We start from the raw sequence: 18,124 nt of genomic DNA, 5'->3' as shown, positions 1-18,124 counted from the left end.
CTTTTGAGACATTTCTCCTGTGAAGGCTTTCTTTAATAAAATATTTGATTTAATGCATTAACTAAAGGTAAACATTATATATCACAGACAGTTTTCTAACTAATTTATATGCCTGTATGCAGGTGACTTCACTGTCTGGAGGAGACACTGGCAGGCATTCATCTAGGGGTATGTCCTTAACTTATTTAAATTTTAGCAATAAAGTGCTTTATCAAAATATTATATTAACAGTTTCTTTAAATCTAGGCTCACTGAATCCTGAAAATCCTGTTCAAGTAAGCATGGATCAATTAACTGCAGCAATTTATGATCTTCTTAGACTCCATGCAAATTCTGGTAGGAATCCTGCAGCCTGTGTCCAAAGTAACAGGAACATCAAAGAGGCATGGACCACAACAGAACAGCTCCAGTTTACCATTTTTGCTGCACATGGAATTTCAAGTAACTGGGTATCAATGTAAGTAAATGATTAAAAGAAAATCACACAGCTTTACTGAGAATTATTCTAATCTTGTAAAAGATCAGCATCCATGCTTATCTTGGATTTAAATGGATAGTACATGAGTCACCAAATACCTTTGGAGTTTTCATAAAATTTACTTAGCTGTTTGACACTGTTCTATTAAAAAATACATTCCCACTACATATTAAAAAAAAGGAGAGGGCCTCCCCAGTGGCGCAGCAGTTGAGTGCTGGGTTGCGAAGCTGCCCGCAGCCTCTGCAGCGCCGGTTCGATCCCCGGCTGCTCCCCGGCCACTGGAGGAGGGTCCCACATGGTGCGCAGACCTCTCCTACCACCCGCTGCTCCCCTCAGCGGTGTACTTCAGTCCTTCTGCCTCCTCTGCTCCCCGCTCTGGCTCTGGTGAATTCTCTCACCCTCCCGTGCTTCTGACTGTACCCAGTGCTTGTATAAATAAATAAATAAATCTTTAAAAAAAAATAAAAAAAGAAAAGTGTGTACTCAGATTTTAAAAAAAAAAAGGAGAGAAAATATATACTTAATCTGGCTGATTAATAAGTTAGTCAATTTGGGCCTCCCCCGTGGCGCAGCGGTTGAGCGCTGGGTTGCGAAGCTGCCCGCGGCCTCTGCGGCGCCGGTTCGATCCCCGGCTGCTCCCCGGCCACCGGAGGAGGGTCCCACATGGCGCACAGACCTCTCCTGCCGCCCGCTTCTCCCCTCAGCAGTGTACTTCGGTCCTTCTGCCTGCTCTGCTCCCCGCTCTGGCTCTGGTGAATTCTCTCACCCTCCCGTGCTTCTGACTGTACCCAGTGCATGTATAAACAAAACAAACAAACAAACAAATAAATAAATAAATAAAACATGCCTCTATAAAAAAAAAAAAAAGTTAGTCAATTTGTGACTTATTGTTTCTGACTTTGCTTTAGCACCAAGGTAATCTGAAACAATATAATGGGACTAGACATTTTTTCCCCTCTCTTTACTAGTTTACATTTTATTGATTGTTAGACTTTAAAATCTATAAAACCATATTCTGTTAAATTTTTAATACAGGTTTTTCCTTTTTGATTTTTTTTTTTTGTCAATGCCATAAAGTTTGCCAATTTCAGCTTATTTGGAAATGTCTGATATAAATTGAACGTTTGAATTGACTTTAATGAAATCGTTTTATAATAGCTTAATGCTATAAAATAAGGTAAAACCTAGTGGGAAAAAACCCTGCACATAAATTCTGCTTAAATTGAACCTTAGATTAAATAAATGAATACATAATAAATTTTTTTGAAATTTTGTAATGACTTGAAAGTGGCATATCATTCATCAATAAATATTTACCAAGCACCATCTGTGGGCAGTGTTCTTACTACTGGGAACTCAGTAGTAAACAGGGTATCAAAAAATCTCTGTCCTCCTGGAACTTACATTTTAATGGGTATTACTACTACTATCTGAAGTTAGTTCTTTCTTTTAAATAGTTACAGGGACAGTACCCTCCACGTCCTACACACACACACACACACACACACACACACACGTATATACACACAGATAAATGTAGGGACACTAATGAAGAGAACAGATACTCATTAGAAGACAATGCAGCAAACTACAGTGATAATTAAGAGAAAGTTAATGCAATGTTGAATTGAAGAAGGACAAAGGGAATGAAGTTGAGAAAAGCAGTCAATAGCTAGAGGTGTTTTGTGAATCAGTGAGATTAGATTTAAAACATTAATTTAGAATGATTAATAGATTATATATATGGAGAAAGGGGTTATTTAAGGTTCACAGTAAGTTAGAATATTATCAAACACAGTTTATTGAACCGAAGACTGCTGCCCTACAGAATTGCTTGACTGTATCTAACCAGGTCTGTACTTGTAGCAATTAGGGCTAAATCATTGTTGTCTAATGAGAGAAGATAGAAAGTATCTCTCCCCAGAGAAGACTACCTCAGTGCAGTCAGGCTTAACTCTATTTCACTAACTCTATTTCAGTAAGTTGGGAAATGGCATGTTAGGAAGATAATGTTTATACTCTATATTCCTAGAATTTACTTAGAATTTAATCATTATTCAGTGTTACTCAACTAAAATAAAAAGCTAGTAACTAAGCACAACATTGAAATAAATTTCTATCTAGTATCATTGTGATATCCATAAGAAGCATATGGGGATATATGTTCTACTCTGTACCATCTTTGTTATACCTCATCCCTACTTGCTATGTCTGTTCTCTATTTTCATAGAATTTGCATTGGTAGCCAAATTATTCCAGATTAATAGTCACTAATGATTAATAATGTACATTTGTATTGTTAACTAATTTGTATTATCAAATAAAAATTAAACTTTTTTCAGTTATGAAAAGTACTACTTGATATGCTCCCTGTCTCACAATGGAAAGGATCTCTTTAAACCTATTCAGTCAAAGAAGGTTGGCACTTACAAGAATTTCTTCTATCTTATTAAATGGGATGAACTGTAAGTGAAATTTATGACTTTTTATTCTTTTAGAACGACATGTTCTTTACTTTTTTCCATGTGTGAAAACTACCTTTCATTTTCATTAGAATTTTTATTCATTAAATTCTTATTGATGTCTTAAAGTCTAATATAGATACAATTTTATAGAACAGATTGAAATTCTCATTTAAAAATCTGAAATACTCTTGCGGGCTCCCTGGTGACTTAGGGGTTAAGTCTCAGTGCTATCACCTCTACGGCCTGAGTCCCAGGGAGAGAACCCACATGTGGCTTAGCAGACCTCTCCTGTCTTGCCTGCTGCTTTCCTTAGCAATGTAATTCAGTAAATCTGCCTGTTTTGCCCCCTACTTTGTCTCTGGTGAATCCTCTCACCCGCACTTCTGGCTACACCCCAGTTCTTATATACGTGAATAAATAAATGTTTAAAAACAAATTTGAAATACTCGTAAGTCAACGTATTTTTAATTTGTAGAAGCATTGCATTAATTCTTCTTAGACTTTGTCAAGGTAAAGATAAATTCACATATATTTTAGAAAGATGGTATTCTTTCAGATTTCTTAGTTTAGTATTTAGTCTATAACTGTATGTATGAAGCCTAGTTCTTGGCTAACACATAACAAAAATCTTAAATCCATGTAGAAGATATATTCTCTAGTGTTAATATTTTTAAAGTATTTTTTATAAACCAAGGGAGTGCTTCCATTATTGAGGTAGATAGGCAGTTGCAGAACTTTTAGTTTTCTGCCTTTATTAAATGCTTCCTAGTCTTATTTTTCAATTACAGAAATAATAGACCTGTAAAAGCAATCAAATAATAGAGAAATGCATATAGTACAGGAAAATGTTACCTTATTTTCAATATTTACCATCTCATCTCATCCTCAGAGTGACCACTATTAATCCTTCCTTGCCCTTCCAGACTTAAAAATTAAAAGCACATTGGCAAACATATCTCTGTGTGTGTGTGTGTGTGTGAGAGAGTGTGTGTGTATTTATGTACAGCATCTATGTCCTGCATCATACTCATAAGTGGTCATCTATATTTTCCTAAAGGAAATAAAGATCACTATTATTTTGTGTAGAAATTGACATTGAATTTCTTGACTAAATGCAGTAACAAATCTTTGAAGAAATGTTACCTATTTGAAATTTTAAAGAAATTTGTTAAAGGGCCTCCCTGGTGCCGCAGGGGTTAAAGTCTCAGTCTGTCAAGCTATTGACAGCCAATGTGGCATGAGTTCGATCCCTGGCTGGGGAGCTAACCCACATGGCGCAGCAGTCCTCTCCTGTCTCACCTGCTGCTCCCCTTGGCAGTGTATTTCAGTAGATCCACCTGTTCTGCTCCCCACTCTGTCTCTGGTGAATCTTCTCATCCCTTGTACCTCTAGCCTACACCCCATTTCTTGTATGCATAAATAAAATAAATCTTTAAAAATGAAAAAGAAATTTGTTTAAGATTTAGATAAGTTAGCCAACCACGTAATTGGCTAATGGATCTCAGGATTGAGGGTTATTTGATAAATAATATAACTAAAATTTTCAGTTTCATTAAAGAGCTAAAATTTGAATTTGACCTAATGTTTTTCAATTAATACATTTTTTTTTCCCCCATAGAATCATTTTTCCCATCGAGATATCACAATTGCCATTAGAATCACTTCTTCACCTTACCCTTTTTGGAATTTTAAATCAGAGCAGTGGAAGTTCCCCTGATTCTAATAAGCAGAGAAAGGGACCAGAAGCTTTGGGCAAAGTTTCTTTACCTCTTTTTGACTTTAAAAGGTGAGTGTAACTGAGTTGAGATAGTGAGTTACTGTGGACACATCTGTAGCATCAGAATCGGCTAGTGAACAGGGATAGGAACAATAACACGTGAGATAATGAACTGCCTCCGTTTATTTTCTGTGATAAAAGGAGGTCATTTCAGTGGGAAGCTAAGTTATTCTGCTGTAGTTTGAATACATCAATATGGGGGTTCAAAAGATTGTTTGCCAGTCACTGTTCCAGGGGGACAGCAGCAATCAATTCACTCTTTAACTGTCATTTAACAGTATTATTGACATAATACCATGGACTTATAAGTGCCCTTGATATTAATAACTTTTTCCATTTCCTGTTCCATTCCCATCTGTTTCCAGTTTCAGAGAATCTACTACTGCACATTATTCCTTTCTCACTTCTCTTTGTTGATCCGCCCTTACTGCTGTGGGCCCCTAGCCTTTAATCTCCAAAGTTTCATGTGTTTGCAAAAACTCAGTGATTTGTAAGGATAAAGGAATTCCTTTTTGAATTTTGTGTCTCCTAATAGCCACTGGGATAGTGTAATCTACCTGGTCTTTCAACTGACCATTTAAATTATATTTTAAATAAAAATATGCCCTATGAGACCATCAGGTGTCTTCCTAAGTAAAAAAAAAATTGAGTGATTTTGGGATATGTTTCATAATAGTGCATGATAACATTTGGGAGAGAACACATTAAATATATATCTAAGGTTCTGTAGTCAAGAAATCTATTGTGTTTAATAGCAATAGTAATTGTAATAATAAACACATGACATTTACTATATACTAGGTATTAATCTAAATTCTTTATATATATTTCATATATTCCTCACAACAGCTATATGCAGGTACATGTTATTATAATACCCTTTTTACAGTGGGGGAAATCAAAGTACAAAGAGCTTAAGTGACTTTCCCTAGGATACTTAGCTAATAAGTGGTAGAACTAGCTCTTTGTACTTTTGTTTATGATGGTAAAAGTCAGGGAGTGTTCTATAATCCAAACTACTATTTTGAGATATATTCCTTTATAGATGATTTTCAAAGATTATCCTAATTTATATTAAGTTGTTTGGGGAACAATCCTGAGAAGTACAACAATCCATCTTAATTCTGTCCTCAACCTCATTACTCCCAAAATAATCTTTCATTTTACCTCCTTGTGTCCCAGCTCCCACACATCAATACATTTACTGAAAAGCCTAGGCACAATGTAGAGATTGGCTGCTTCTGATAAGTTCTTAAAGGTGATGTTCTTTTTGTATACCTATGCATTAATATGCATGTATAAAGGTTTGACTATGAACAGTTCAAATTCATTAACATGCGTTTTGGGGTTTGAGTTAATTTTTAAAATGAAAACCACAGTATTCCTTTGTTTATATTCATGAAGGTTTTTAACATCTGGAACTAAGCTTCTGTATCTGTGGACTTCTTCACATACAAATCCTATTTCTGGAACAGTCCCCAAAAAAGGATATGTGATGGAAAGAATAGTGTTACAGGTAATGATAACTTTTTGACATGTGGAGAAATTTAAATTTCATTTCTTTCTAAAAAGTGTATGTATGTCATGATTGGGGTTGTTAATAAAAAAGCCTAATTTCGGGGGCCTCTCCTGTGGCGCAGCGGTTGAGTGCTGGGTTGCGAAGCTGCCCACAGCCTCTGCAGCGCCAGTTCGATCCCCGGCCACCAGGTGAGGGTCCCACATGGTGCGCAGACCTCTCCTACCGCCCGCTGCTCCCCTCAGCAGTGTACTTCGTCAGTCTGCCTGCTCTGCTCCCCACTCTGGCTCTAGTGAATTCTCTCACCCTTCCGCGCTTCTGACTGTACCCAGTGCTTGTATAAATAAATAAATAAATCTTTAAAAAAAAATGCTTTAGTGTAAAAAATAAAATGTTTTTAAAAAAAAGCCTAATTCATCTTGTTTCAAACTTAGGGTCAACAATTTAAATTTCAGTAAAGCATTTCTGATTTCTGATAAATAGTAAAAAAATGCACTTGTATGCATCTCAAGCAATTTGTGTGCTAGAGTATTAGTGCAGTGGTAATCACTGTCAGAAAAGAAGCACTGATTTGATATTCAATCTCAAAGTCATTAATTGCTATGAAAAATCAGTTTTTTCAGAGGTAAAGAAGTTAATGTGGCAAATATGAGAATTTAATTAATTTGATCAAAACTTTTCTTAAACGTTTAAGGTTGATTTTCCTTCTCCTACATTTGATATCATTTACACCCCTCCTCAAGTCGACACCATCATACAAAAACACAACTTTGAAACACTGGAAAATGATATAAAAGGAAAACTTCTTGATATTCTTCACAGAGACTCATCACTTGGGTATGTTCCTTTGGTTCTGTTTGGCCTGTTTTGATTCTGTTTTGTCTCTTACAGTATAAAACCCAAGTTTATGGTTTATTAAATGCTCTGATTTTAATGATTTAGCAGTGTTCTTGGTATGCTAAGTTTTCTATTTTTGTCTTTATTTATGTAAAAAGACTATATGACTACATGAAAGCTAAGAAATTTGTACAATTTAAACTTTCTACATGATTAAAAGACAGACAGGGAAGTATATTCAACAGTAAATATCAGTAGATTAATTTCCATAAATACAAAGGACCTTTTCATATCAGTAGGAAAAACCAACATCTCAGTGGTAAAGTACACAAAAAATATAAATAGATAATTTTTTGGAAAAGAAGAAGTGCCTTTTAAACATTTGAAACTATGTTCTACCTCTGTAATAAGGCCATGTAAATTAACATAAGATGCCATTTCATATATTTCAGATTGATGACAATTAAATCATCTTACGTAAAGTGTTACACAGAAAAGTGGAAATTACACTCTTAATGGAACTTTTAAATAGCTTTTGGAATAGACAGTCCATGATTTCCACGTATTTTAGAAGGAATAAATATAGATGAATGCCTTGGGGTCAACCCAGTCTTTTGGGGAAAGACTGTCGTTTAACTTTTGTGCCATTTGCATTCACTCTGGATTTCAAATAGCTTTATTTGGGGAGAGAAATGGATCCTCATCTAGCTTTCTGCTGACTCTGAATGCTTTTGGGGTACTTTATTTGGTGCCAAGAGTTAGTAAATTATGTACTATTTTTGGAAGACAAACATCGATGGTTTGAAAGATTGGGACAATTCTAATTGTCCTTTAGAATACATCAAAGGGAAATTGAATCAGAAATGCAAACCTTCATGCTTAATTCCAGAACTACACCTTAGCCTCTAGAGTGATAGAATGTTCTATTGATCAGGTGCCCATTTAATGTCTAGCAGACATTAAATAGAGGCAGGTCTGTAAATACCCAGTGGTCCTTTTACCCAGGAGGCCTAGAAACCTTTCACAGTGCCTGAGGTGGAAAAGTTCCAATACACTAAGATCCTGCTTGGTGTTTTCCACCATTTTCAAGTAAACGATGGATGTGTAACTACATTACTGAATGAGTGGAAAGCAGATACCCCTGAGAAACCTAGGTGATCTTTTATTAAAGATGTCTGAATCAGTTTCTCATGTATTTCTGAATTATAATAAAAATGAATAAATGCTTTGTGAGAACAATGTAGCAAAAATCTATAAAGGTCACAGTGTGCATAGTCTAGACCTAGCAAGTCTTCCAATTATATATCTTAAACAAATCTCTTTTATATTTGCTTCTGGAGACAAAAGAATATTCACTGTAGAATTTATTTGAATATTATAAAGCTGGTACGAAATGTCTGTCAATAGGAGTTAAATTATGATATGTTTATCCAATGGAGCACTATGTAACTAATAAGAATGAAGTGGTAGCTATATGTTCTAATATGTAAGAAATGTTTAGTGAAGAAAGCCAAGAGTTGACTTGTGTATATAGTATGCTACCTTACTATGAAGAAAAAACGAATCTTGTATATCTGCATATATGCTTCTTTATGAATAGAGTAGCTTAGGCCGCTGCTACTAGGAAGGGAATTGGACAGAGCAGGACTTATTATACACCTTTTTGCAATATTTAAATTTTTTTCAGTACTCTGCATGTGTAATATATACAAAGATACATGGTTAGATAATAAAATTGTGAAATATTTTATTTATCATTTGCCATTAAGGTTAAATTAGAATCTCTAAAACAAGTCCATTTCATTTTGAATATCAGTTGAACTATATTTGAAAATTTTGTAATAACGACTTTTTACATAACCTTTGATTTTACTTGTATAAAATGGATGGAATCTTTCGTATTATAAAGGGTTTTGCTTTTTCAACTCTGACTTTAGCGCATGGCATCTGGTTGGACCTCAGTACATTTTTACTGTATTAAACTATCCTTCATACTTTTATAACCATTTTATAACTAAGACTCTTATCAAGGTAGAACGATTTCTTCCCATTCCCCAAATTAAATCAGTGATGTTGCCAAACATTTTCTATTGCAAATTAGTACTGATGATTCTACCAAGATATAGCTATCTTTAAATGAATGTTTTCTTTTTTTGTATTTTGAATAATTGAAATTATAACTGTTGTTGTGATACCATTGAGAAGTGATTTAATTCTGTCATGTATGCAGACTTTCTAAAGAAGATAAAACCTTTTTGTGGGAGAAACGTTATTACTGTCTGAAACACCCAAATTGTCTTCCTAAATTACTAGCAAGTGCCCCAAACTGGAAATGGGTTAGCCTTGCCAAAACGTACTCATTACTTCATCAGTGGCCTCCATTGCACCCACTGACTGCATTGGAACTACTTGACGCAAAGTAAGTCAACTGTGAATGAATATATTTGCTCTGTTTTATCAGTTTTTCCAATAAGGAATTATGTTGCAGGCGTACTTACCATTTTTTGAACATGAAAGCAATTCAGTACATTATAAATGTGTAAATGTATATTTCTACAAACATCTTTTGCATTGAGGTTATTTAAAAAGGCATGCCATACCATTTAGGACTAACCTAAGGAGAGTTACATTATAAATTTTAAATAATTTGTTTTATTTTTATGTTTTAGGCCAAAAGGAATTTTATAAGCTTAAGATATCTAAACAATCCTAAGCTTGAATTTGTGTGGCACAGCAAGATTTTCCCTCTTCCCCTCCCCAAAGTAAAAGAAGAATTAACCATTGATTTGGATTAAAGGGCTATTTGAGTATTCTTTGTCAAGAACAGATTGAGATTATATTTTCAGGAAATATAGCTTCCCTAGTAAGAAATCACTGTAAAATCTGACTTGTGGTACTTTTCTAGATTTGCTGATCAGGAAGTGAGGTCCCTAGCTGTGACCTGGATTGAGGCTATTAGTGATGATGAGCTAACAGATCTTCTTCCACAGTTTGTGCAGGTGAATTTTTTTTTTTACTAGTTACTTATCTTCCTCACTCTCTGCCTAGTTTTTAGGAGTAGATACTTGCTAACTGATCCTATTTCTGTTTTGATTAAAAGTAATTTTGTAGTGTGGGAATGTTGACGTGAATTAAGTTTGGATTTAATGTGATCATCCCCTCCCCACACTATTGTCAACTGTCCCTGTAGGTAATAAATGTTACCCTAAGTTCTGTCCTTTTCTGCTTGGTTTCATTAATTTAGTGGATGTTCATTCCTTTCAATTTTTTATCCATATCATCTTTCATCAACAAGAGTAATACTTGCTTCATATCGTTTCCCTTTTGACAATTTTATCCTAACAATGTGGTGTGGATTTGACCACCAGTAACTTATTTTCTTTCATATATAGGCTTTGAAGTATGAAATTTACTTGAACAGTTCATTAGTACGCTTCCTTCTGTCCAGGGCATTGGGAAATATACAAATAGCACACAACTTGTATTGGTAAGATTTAAATTTTCTTTTCTTTTTTTAAAATAAGATTTGTTTCTATATTTTTATACATACAAGAACTGGGGTGTAAGCTAGAGATGCGGGGTAAGAGGATTCACCAGAGACAGAGTCAGGAGCAGAACAGGCAGATCTACTTAAATCCACTGCTGAGGGGAGCAGTGGGCAAGACCTGAGAGGTCTACTGCACCATGTGGGTTAGCCCCCTGGCTGGGGGGAACTCATGCTTCAGTGGCTGCTGATAGCTTGATAGTGCTGAGCTTAGTCCTTTGCATTACCAGGGAGGCCACGATTTAAATTTTCTCTTAAAAAGTATTAAAAAAAAGATAGATTTTTAGGGTTTTAGAAATAAAGCCAAAAATAACAAGCCCTTTATTACAAAGGTATTTGGCATGTTAGAGCTCTATCATAATGAAGGTGTTCTTGTTTGTGTAGCTTAAAATAAATTCCTAAATTTCAAAAATTAGGCCTCCCTGGATTAATAAGTCTAAGAATTAATAAGTCTTAGTGCTATCACCTCTATGGCCTGAGTTTGATCCCATCCAGGGAGAGAACACACATATGGTGCAGCAGACCTCTCCTGTCTTGCTTGCTGCTCCCCTTAGCAGTGTATTTCAGTAAATCCACCTGTTCTGTTCCCTACTCTCTCTGGTAAATCCTCTCACCCTCTGTATATCCAGCCTACATCCCAGTTCTTCTACGCCAAAAAAAAAAAAAAATGAACCTGTTACATTGATTTTTGAGAGACATTCATCCAGTTCTCAGAAGTGACTAACATAAATATTTTGCTGTATTAGGCTCCTTAAGGATGCCCTGCATGATGCCCACTTTGGTGCCCGTTATGAATATATTTTGGGTGCTCTCCTCTCAGTAGGAGGAAAAGGACTCAGAGAAGAACTTTTGAAACAGACAAAACTTGTGCAACTTCTAGGAGGAGTAGCAGAAAAAGTAAGACAGGCTAGTGGATCAGCCAGACAGGTATGTACCCTCAGGGAACATAAATATTTTGATTGTAAAGAATTTTGGGGTGCGGTCAGGTTGTTACTCTTTTTTTGTATGCATAATGGCTTTGTTCTTCATTTGAGTTGCTTAATGTTTTCTTAGGTACTTTGCCTATCTCTGTCACATTTTTTTTTTCTGCAAAATAACGGGTTTATTTCTGTTCTATACTCTATGTCTATCTTTCTGCCATCCTGTTTTCATTATATAGCTTTGTAGTAAGGTTTAAAGTTGGGAAATAGGAGTCTTTTAATTTTGTCCTTCTTCAAGATTGTTTTGGCTATTTGGAAGTCCCTTGCAGTTTTATATTATTTTAGAATAACATGTCTTTTTCTGCAAAATATCACTGAAATTTTAATAAAGGACTTTATTGAATTTACATCAATTTGGGAAGCATTGCAATCTTGATAATATTTCCAGTTCTTGAATACAGAATGTCTTTCCATTTATTTAGATCTTTAATTTCTTTCAGTAATTATACTTTTTAAATTGCTTTTTTAGCTTCATCTTGGAAAATTCACGTCAATACATGTACTTGCACTGTGTGTGTGTATACATATATGTGTATATGTGTTTGTATGGGTATATGTATAGATGTGTGGGTATATGTATAGATATATATAGTTTCTCAATTGGTGCATAATATTACAAGATATAGTAGCATAAATTATGAACCATTATCTCTATGCAAGTTGCTTAGATGTTTTTCTTTTGTTAAAAAGTCCTGTAATGGGGGCCTCCCCGGTGGCACAGCGGTTGAGCGCTGGGTTGCGAAGCTGCCAGCAGCTTCTGCAGCGCCGGTTCAATCCCCAGCTGCTCCCCGGCCACTGGAGGAGGGTCCCACATGGCGCGCAGACCTTTCCTGCCGCCCGCTGCTCCCCTCAGCAGTGTACTTCGGTCCTTGTGCCTGCTCTGCTCCCTGCTCTGGCTCTGGTGAATTCTCTCACCCTCCCGCACTTCTGACTGTACCCAGTGCTTGTATAAATAAATAAATCTTAAGGAAAAAAAAAAGAAAAAGAAAAGAAACCTAGAGCTTTAAAAAAAAAAAAAAAAGTCATGTAATGAACTAGAGGGTATAATTTTTGTCTCTTTACTCATATTTCTTTATCGGATATTCTTATAGGTAAGAGAGCTGAATAAAGTTGTAATAGTTGTAATGGGAGTTGTAATGGTTTATATTATATTGAACTATAAAAAAAAAACTATGTATACACCTCCCTATAAGTTGCTTTAATTTCTACTATTCATTGAAATTTAACATTGGGGGGGGGGGTCTTGAATTTGTGTAATTATATCATGGGAGGGGATGATTTGTATTTTTCCCCTTGGTTTTTATGTGTTGTTTCACTTAAATTTGTTTCAGTATCTTAAATTTGTTTTTAAACAAGTTTTATTTAAAAATAAGATTTGATCTTTGCCAATGAAGTTGTTAAATTCAATGTCAATATTTGTTTTCAGTATGTACTTATGATATCAATCTCTTTTTCAAGGTTGTCCTCCAAAGGAGTATGGAAAGAGTACAGTCCTTTTTTCTGAGAAATAAATGTCGTCTACCTCTCAATCCAAGTCTTGTGGCAAAAGAATTAAATATTAAGGTGAGATATAAAATACTTGTAATTTCATACTATATTTTAAAAAATGTGGAGAAGGAGGCAAGTGGGCTGGTATGCTTAAGGTAGGTAAGGATATAACCTGCATAGGTTGACTTTATTTATGGATGTTTGTATAAAATTCATGTTCGGTTTTACATTTAATCATTTTCATTTAATCACCATCCCCGAAAGTAAACAATGTAAAATTATTTACTACCTCCAAATGAGTTATTTTTTTATTATGGAATAACACATGAGAGGTATATATTGTAATTCCACTGGTAAAACCGTCTAGTCACAGATACCCATGTTTTTTCCCTCCCTTGTGAAAGGTCATATCTATAGACTCTTCCCAGGTATATAATACCTGGGATATAATACCTATTGAACTGTCAAAAAGTAGTTGACTAATCATCAAAATTTAGTAATTTTATTTTGAACTAGGCTGATAAGTAATACAAATAGTGGATTTTCTCTAGCATACATTCAGCAAAAGAAATCAATTTATCTATTAGTGTGTGTGATTTTGAAAAATCGGGGTATAAGGGAGGGCATCTCAGATTTGAATTTTTTTAAGTGCTTTAATTCTACTATTCATTGAAATTTAACATTGGGGGGGTCTTGAATTTGTATAATTATATCATGGGAGGGGATGATTTGTATTTTTCCCCTTGGTTTTTATGTGTTGTTTCACTTAAATTGGTTTCAATATCTTAAATTTGTTTTTAAACAAGTTTTATTTAAAAATAAGATTTGATCTTTGCCAGTGAAGTTAAATTCAGTGTCAATATCTGATTCCCTGACTATCCATTTTAATAGCACCATACATAGGAGAATTAGAGATCTAATCCCAGATCACACATTTAGAGAAAAGATAAGAGCTTATAAAATTTTGGACCTCCCCTGGTGGCGCAGGCAGTTGAGCGCAGCGCTGTGAAGCTGTCCGCAACCTCTGCAGCTCCAGTTCGATCCCACCGGCCGGCGAGGGCCCCTCATGGCGCGGCAGACCTCTCCTGTCGCGCCCACTGCTCCCCTCAGCAGTGTATTTTGTCAGTCTGCCTGTTCTGTTCCCCGCTCTGTCTCTGGTGAATCCTCTCATCCTCCCGCGAATCAGGCCTGTACCCCGGTTCTTGGATAAATAATACAATCTTTAAAAAAAAAAATGAGTATATAAAATTTTGTGCTCTGTTACACTTTTATAACTCCAATACATTTTGTCTCGGGGCTTTAAGTTTTTGCTTCTCTGCTTGAGAGCAGATGATGTATTACTCCATACATCTTATCTGACACATACGCTAAAAAAGCAATTCACATGTGTTATTTTTTTGCCGTATTTCAGTTGAACAAGTGAAAGGAGAATGCATGGGGCAAAAATTTCATAAATCCCTTTTTATTTCAGTATTATTGTTCTAATGCTTAACTTGTTATATTTGTAGTCTTGTTCCTTCTTCAGTTCTAATGCTGTGCCCCTAAAAGTCACAATGGTAAATGCTGATCCCATGGGGGAAGAAATTAACGTCATGTTTAAGGTGAGCAAAATAAGATCATTTTATTTTTAAATCATAATTTAAAAATTATTTTCTCAAATTTCATTTCCAAAATTACAGAGCAGTTTTGTTTACTTAATATTTTACTAAATTGAATAATTATTTGAAAAATTATTCACACGAACTGTTCCCAAACAGATTTGGGAACAAATGAAACTCATAGCTAGAGTTGTTCATATGGTGCTGGTGGTTGAATACATCATAATTCCAGGCAGTGCCTTTCATACAGACTAATGAGATGAATGGTACCCCTGTAGTTGTGCTATGTGAAACTGCAAAACCAAGAGAAGTGGCAATGTTGTAGGAATTATATAACTTCCCTGTGGGAAGAATGAGGAGTGGAGTACTACAGAGGAATGTATTGTCAAAGTCATATGTGTCGTGAGCATAATAACTACTTATTGAAGGAAGATTGGAGAGTTCTAGTTCATTCAGTGAGTCTGATTAGTGGATGTTCATAAATATAACATCTCTTGAATCAACTTTAATATACATACACCAAGTTCCCAGGTATTCAAATCTGGTTTTGGACTCAAATTTCTCTAATCTTTTTGCCTTTTCCTAAAACAATTTCATCCATTTGATTAATGAAATTTTATATGTTTTAATATTTATTAAAGCAGATACCTCCTTGTTCTTTTTCATAATTTTCTTGACTTGTCTCAAAAACATATTCATCATTATGTAATTTACAGTTATCCAGTTTAAAAGAGAAAAAACGTGGTCTGATTTCAATTAGAATTAAGTAATTTTAGGAAGTTTAAGGTTTTTCCTTTAAGTAAACTTTTTTGAGATAATTGTGAATTCAAAACCATTATAAGAAATTATACAGAGATCCTCTCCTTGATTCAATTTCCCCCAATGGTAACATCTTAACCTGGATATTGACATTGATGCAATCAAGAGATGGATTATCCCCCATATTGCCCTTTAATACAGTGTATCTGATTCGCCACACATATAAAAGCAAACCCATTAAAATGTACAGTTTTAAGAAACTGAGATATGAAGAAGTTAAATAACTTTCTCTAGAATGCTGCAGAAGAAGAAAAAGGCAATTCTGTTGATCTCATTATTTACTTTTTCACTGTTCTGCACCCAACCCCCGTCTATGAAGTCTTTTGGAAAGGTACAAGTTTCATTTTGTTACCTTGATTTCAAGGTTGGTGAAGATCTTCGGCAAGATATGTTAGCTTTACAGATGATAAAAATTATGGACAAGATCTGGCTTAAAGAAGGATTAGATCTGAGGATGGTGATATTCAAGTGCCTTTCAACTGGCAGAGATAGAGGTACATCTGTTAATTGTGTCTTTTTTTTCTTTGTGAACTAGCTCAGAGTATACCTGCCCTAAAGCACGACAGGTACACTGTGATCCCAGTTTTTTATTATTTTATTCTAATGCTACTTACTTTATTGATTCAGTTGCTCACCATTAAATAACTCAGTGGTTAGCTCTAACAGATGTTTCACAAGATATCCTTTAATTGACTCAATAAGGACTCTGGTCCTTTTAGAGTTTGTCATTTAAAATTAAAGTCATAGGGCCTCCCTCCAGGGAAGGGTTAAAGTCTCAGCGCTATCAGGTTATCGCCAGCCACTGCACTGTAGCATGAGTTCGATCCCTGGCCAGGGAGCTAACCCACATGGCGCAGCAGACTTCTCCTTGTCTTGCCCGCTGTCTCTTCAGTAGGTCCACCTGTTCTGCTCCCCACACTGTCTCTGGTGAATTCTCTCACCCCCTGCCCCTCTGGCCTCCACCCCAGTTCTTATATGCATAGATAAATAAAAGTAAATCTTTAAAAAAATAAAGTTATAGCTAAGTTTTGGTTTTGGTTTCATTTCGGCAATAAATAGAGCAGACTTCATCTTATTATTTATTGAGTAAATATTCATTTCTTACTGCATGTTTGTGTGAATGTTAATGGTATTATATACATACACATAATGAAATGAAATATTAGATCATGTTTAATAATACCAAATTTATTAATAAATGTAAAGCACCCCAGTATTTGACACATATTAACTGCACAATAAGTTATAATCATTATCACTGTTCTTTTTCAACAAATGTTTTTTGTGTATCTTCTATCTGCAAAGCGCTAATGACTTGTAGAGCTTCTATTTTAGAGGAGAGAAATTAAAAATGTATATACACATAAGTAATTAGAAAATACTTTAATAAGTTAAGTGCTCTAAGAGAATTATAAAAGCAGTACTGTGTTGTTTTAAAGAGGGGAAAGATCGGTATGCTTAGTGTAAATGAGAAATACTTCATCTACTCTAATTATAAACATTAAGAAGTTACTTGAGGGCCTCCCCTGGTGGTGCAGCGGTTGAGTGCTGGGCTGCAAAACTACCTGCAGCCTCTGCAGTGCCGGTTCGATCCCTGGCCGCGGGCGAGGGTCCCACATGGCGTGCAGACCTCTCCTGCTGTGCCCGCTGCTCCCCTCAGTCTGCCTATTCTGTTACATGCTCTGACTCTGGTGAATTCTCTCCCTCTCCCGCACCTCTGACTGTACCCAGTGCTTGTATAAATAAATAAACAAATCTTTAAAAAAAAAAAAGTTACTTGAAAGATTATCTTATCTAATCATCCAGCTAACATTTGCCATTCAATTTATACTTAAATGCCTTACCCTAAAATGCCAGTGAAGGAAATTCACCACATTTCAAGGTAAACCATCCTATCTTGGATAACTAATAGCTGCATAGTTCTTTCTTAAATTCAGGTGAGTGGGAACTGAGTCCTGGTATCTTCTACCTGTTAGTTTCAGTTCTGTTCATGGACTATCATGTACTTAAATTGAGTCCTTCTTCATGATACCCAGTATTGTGGTCTCCGATCCTAAAATCCACATTCTTCAACCATTTGTCATATGTGATTTTAAGTTACCATATCACCTCATTGTTCTCACTGTAAAGGGCTCAAGTGATCCATAGTCTCTAAGAATGGCACCTGGATTTTGTAGAATGCAGAAGGGTGTCCAGGTGTTACAAATATGGAACTTAATGACAAAACCACTAAGTCTTCATCATACTAGCTTCTGCTAAATCATGTCTGGCCATTCTATACTTGTACATTTTGTATCTTAGATCTAAATGTAAGACATTAATTTACTTGTTATATTTGAGCCATTACTTTTTATCCTCTTGAGTTCTTTTTAAGAATCTGATTTTTGTTACTTATCATTGAACCTCTTGGTTTGTTTTTTAAACTAATTTGAAGAACATATATTCTATAATGACCAACTCTGTAGCATGACACCAGAGATCTCCCTTTAAGTAATTGTTTAATCTTTAAGTACTATATTTTACTTGCTTACTCACTGACTTCATTGTGCTATCAGCCACTCCATATTTTATCTGTAAGAACACTATGAAAGCCTTGTCACTTTCCTTTCTCAAATTTGAGTG

At 35.3% G+C, this 18,124-nt stretch overlaps 1 protein-coding gene across 1 annotated transcript in view; it reads left to right on the top strand.

Moving 5' to 3' along the window:
- Window positions 1-18,124, top strand: part of PIK3C2A (phosphatidylinositol-4-phosphate 3-kinase catalytic subunit type 2 alpha) — an 88,003-nt gene that overhangs the window by 49,958 nt on the left and 19,921 nt on the right. The window contains exons 10-22 of the mRNA XM_037522717.2: window positions 123-168; window positions 247-457; window positions 2,821-2,943; window positions 4,562-4,729; window positions 6,125-6,236; window positions 6,931-7,073; window positions 9,304-9,492; window positions 9,979-10,072; window positions 10,466-10,560; window positions 11,364-11,544; window positions 13,056-13,160; window positions 14,594-14,686; window positions 15,867-15,996. Of these exons, the coding sequence (XP_037378614.1) occupies window positions 123-168; window positions 247-457; window positions 2,821-2,943; window positions 4,562-4,729; window positions 6,125-6,236; window positions 6,931-7,073; window positions 9,304-9,492; window positions 9,979-10,072; window positions 10,466-10,560; window positions 11,364-11,544; window positions 13,056-13,160; window positions 14,594-14,686; window positions 15,867-15,996 (1,690 nt within the window). The remainder of the gene's footprint in view (window positions 1-122; window positions 169-246; window positions 458-2,820; window positions 2,944-4,561; window positions 4,730-6,124; window positions 6,237-6,930; window positions 7,074-9,303; window positions 9,493-9,978; window positions 10,073-10,465; window positions 10,561-11,363; window positions 11,545-13,055; window positions 13,161-14,593; window positions 14,687-15,866; window positions 15,997-18,124) is intronic.

The sequence above is a fragment of the Talpa occidentalis genome, unplaced genomic scaffold, assembly GCF_014898055.3.
Source record: "Talpa occidentalis isolate TD23 unplaced genomic scaffold, MPIMG_talOcc4v2.1 talOcc4.3, whole genome shotgun sequence".
In the NCBI taxonomy this organism is placed as follows: domain Eukaryota; kingdom Metazoa; phylum Chordata; class Mammalia; order Eulipotyphla; family Talpidae; genus Talpa; species Talpa occidentalis.
Note: the sequence above shows the minus strand (reverse complement) of the source record. Positions and strands in the feature narration are given on the sequence as shown.